Raw genomic sequence first — 2,030 nt, forward strand, 5'->3', positions numbered from 1 at the left:
GAAATAGTCTGTCATGAGTTACATAAAAATAGAGGAATAAAAAAAGAACATACATAGAGAAAAGTGGTTATCCTTGATCGATCGTTGTTTAGCACATGTATAATAGAAAAAGAAAAGCTAATTCATGTTAGAAAATTTTCTTGTTAATAAAAATAAGTTTTTGAAAACCAATACCTTATATTATTTTTTTTTTCAGAGATTTATGTTTCTAAATTAAGGAATGAAATTATAATTGAAATATGTAGAGTGAAAAGTAATTATAATGAGTATTTTTTTTATTTTATTTGAGAGATAATGAGTTTTTGACGATCGATAAAGAAAAAAAGAAAGAATTGGAGGTCTAGTGAATGAATAAGATATGTAAATGTGTAATAAATAATATATTGAACTATATGTGAATATTATTTTTTTAAGGAAAATATATGTTAATATTATAAATAAGGTTATTTTAGAAATTTGAATGGAAGTCTAATGAGCAAATGCTAGTATTTAAAAGTAAAACGGAGGAGTGGAGAGAATGAGAGGTATAATGAGCAAATTTGAAAGTTTTAATAGCCGCACTCACAAGGATGATAATGACCTCATATTTATAGACATAGATAATTGATCACAATGTGTATGTAATATAAATATTTTACTCAAAACCATTTTTTGCCAACAAAGTGAATATAAGACCCAAAATAAAACTCGCAGATGAGAAGATGAGTGCTACATAAATATGCAACAAAGGAGTCCTAGAATAGATATAAGACCTCAATACAAGACTCATCAGGGAAATTATAAACTGTACTCGGAACACCACGTGGCATTTGGTCCTCTCTAATACTATTGGTCGAAGTGTTTTTTATCTAGCTTATTTCTAATTGGTCTATTTATTTACCTCTACTTTTTTTCACCCATGTTAGTCTTATAAGAAATTAAGTTATATGATTAGCTAGGAACACCACCTGACAGTGCCACGTGGTGTTCTGGATAGGATACAGAGAAATAAATACTCGACTCATTGTTAGAGTTGGGCAGTTTTTTTTTTTTTTCTCCGTACGATCATTTGCACTTTGAAGCATTCTTGGCGCCAAATTCATAGCAGTTCCCGCTAAAAATCACAAGCCACCACATAACAAAACCCAGTATTCCAGGAGAAGACCATAAAGGCAGAAAACACAGAAAAGAAAGAGAAAGAAGATAGCAGATTAGCAGACACGAAAATTCCAGCGATGGGCAAAGAGAAGCAGTATTGGCTTCTAAAAACAGAGCCAGGAGAGTGGTCATGGGAGGACCAAGCAGCCAACAACGGCATAACCAAATGGGATGGAGTCAAGAACAAGCAGGCACAGAAGTACCTCAAGTCCATGAACCTCGATGACCTCTGCTTCTTCTACCACTCCGGCGGTAAAGCCCGCCGCGTAGTCGGCGTCGTGAAGGTTGTGCGGGAATGGTATTTGGAAGGCGAAGACGGTGACGGTGCGGTTGACGTGAAGGCGATTGGGGAGATGAGGAGGCCGATTGACTTGAAGGAGATGAAGGGCGAGGAGGGTCTTAAAGGGTTTGTTCTGTTTCGGCAGCCTAGGCTTTCAGTTGTGCCGGTTTCGGAGGATGTGTGGTTGAAAGTTTGTGATTTGGGAGGTGGGTTTGAAGGGGATGGTATTGTTGTGGAGGATGATGTATCTGGTGATGAAGTAGATGATTGAATAGGAGGTGGCCAGGTGGGTTTTGGTTCTTTTTTTTGTTTGCATACTAGTGTTTGTGATAATGCCTCAATGAACCATAGCTGCTTGTATTTTGGATTGTGTTTTATGGGCAATAGTAGACTTAATTCACATGTCCATTTTTGTTGTTTTTGATGGGCTAAAGGGAATTTAGGCTTGTAATCGATCAGTACGTTTAACCTGCACAACATGTATGCGGTTTTAGGAGCTATGATTTGGTAGGAGATCGATTTGCATTCTTTTGGTTTCGCCTAATTTGGAGTTGAAGCTAGTTCATGACAACTTCAAGCGCAACAATTGACTACGTGGGTTAAGTAGTCACTT

General features: G+C 36.6%; 1 protein-coding gene across 1 annotated transcript; it reads left to right on the forward strand.

Moving 5' to 3' along the window:
• Positions 1-1,105: 1,105 nt before the first annotated feature.
• On the forward strand, positions 1,106-1,688 carry LOC101306689 (thymocyte nuclear protein 1-like). The gene has a single exon (XM_004309250.1). It carries the CDS (start codon positions 1,215-1,217, stop codon positions 1,686-1,688), a length of 474 nt encoding a protein of 157 aa, XP_004309298.1. The 5' UTR covers positions 1,106-1,214.
• Positions 1,689-2,030: the final 342 nt, after the last annotated feature.

The sequence above is a fragment of the Fragaria vesca genome, unplaced genomic scaffold (genome assembly GCF_000184155.1).
Source record: "Fragaria vesca subsp. vesca unplaced genomic scaffold, FraVesHawaii_1.0 scf0510190, whole genome shotgun sequence".
Taxonomy (NCBI): Eukaryota; Viridiplantae; Streptophyta; class Magnoliopsida; order Rosales; family Rosaceae; genus Fragaria; species Fragaria vesca.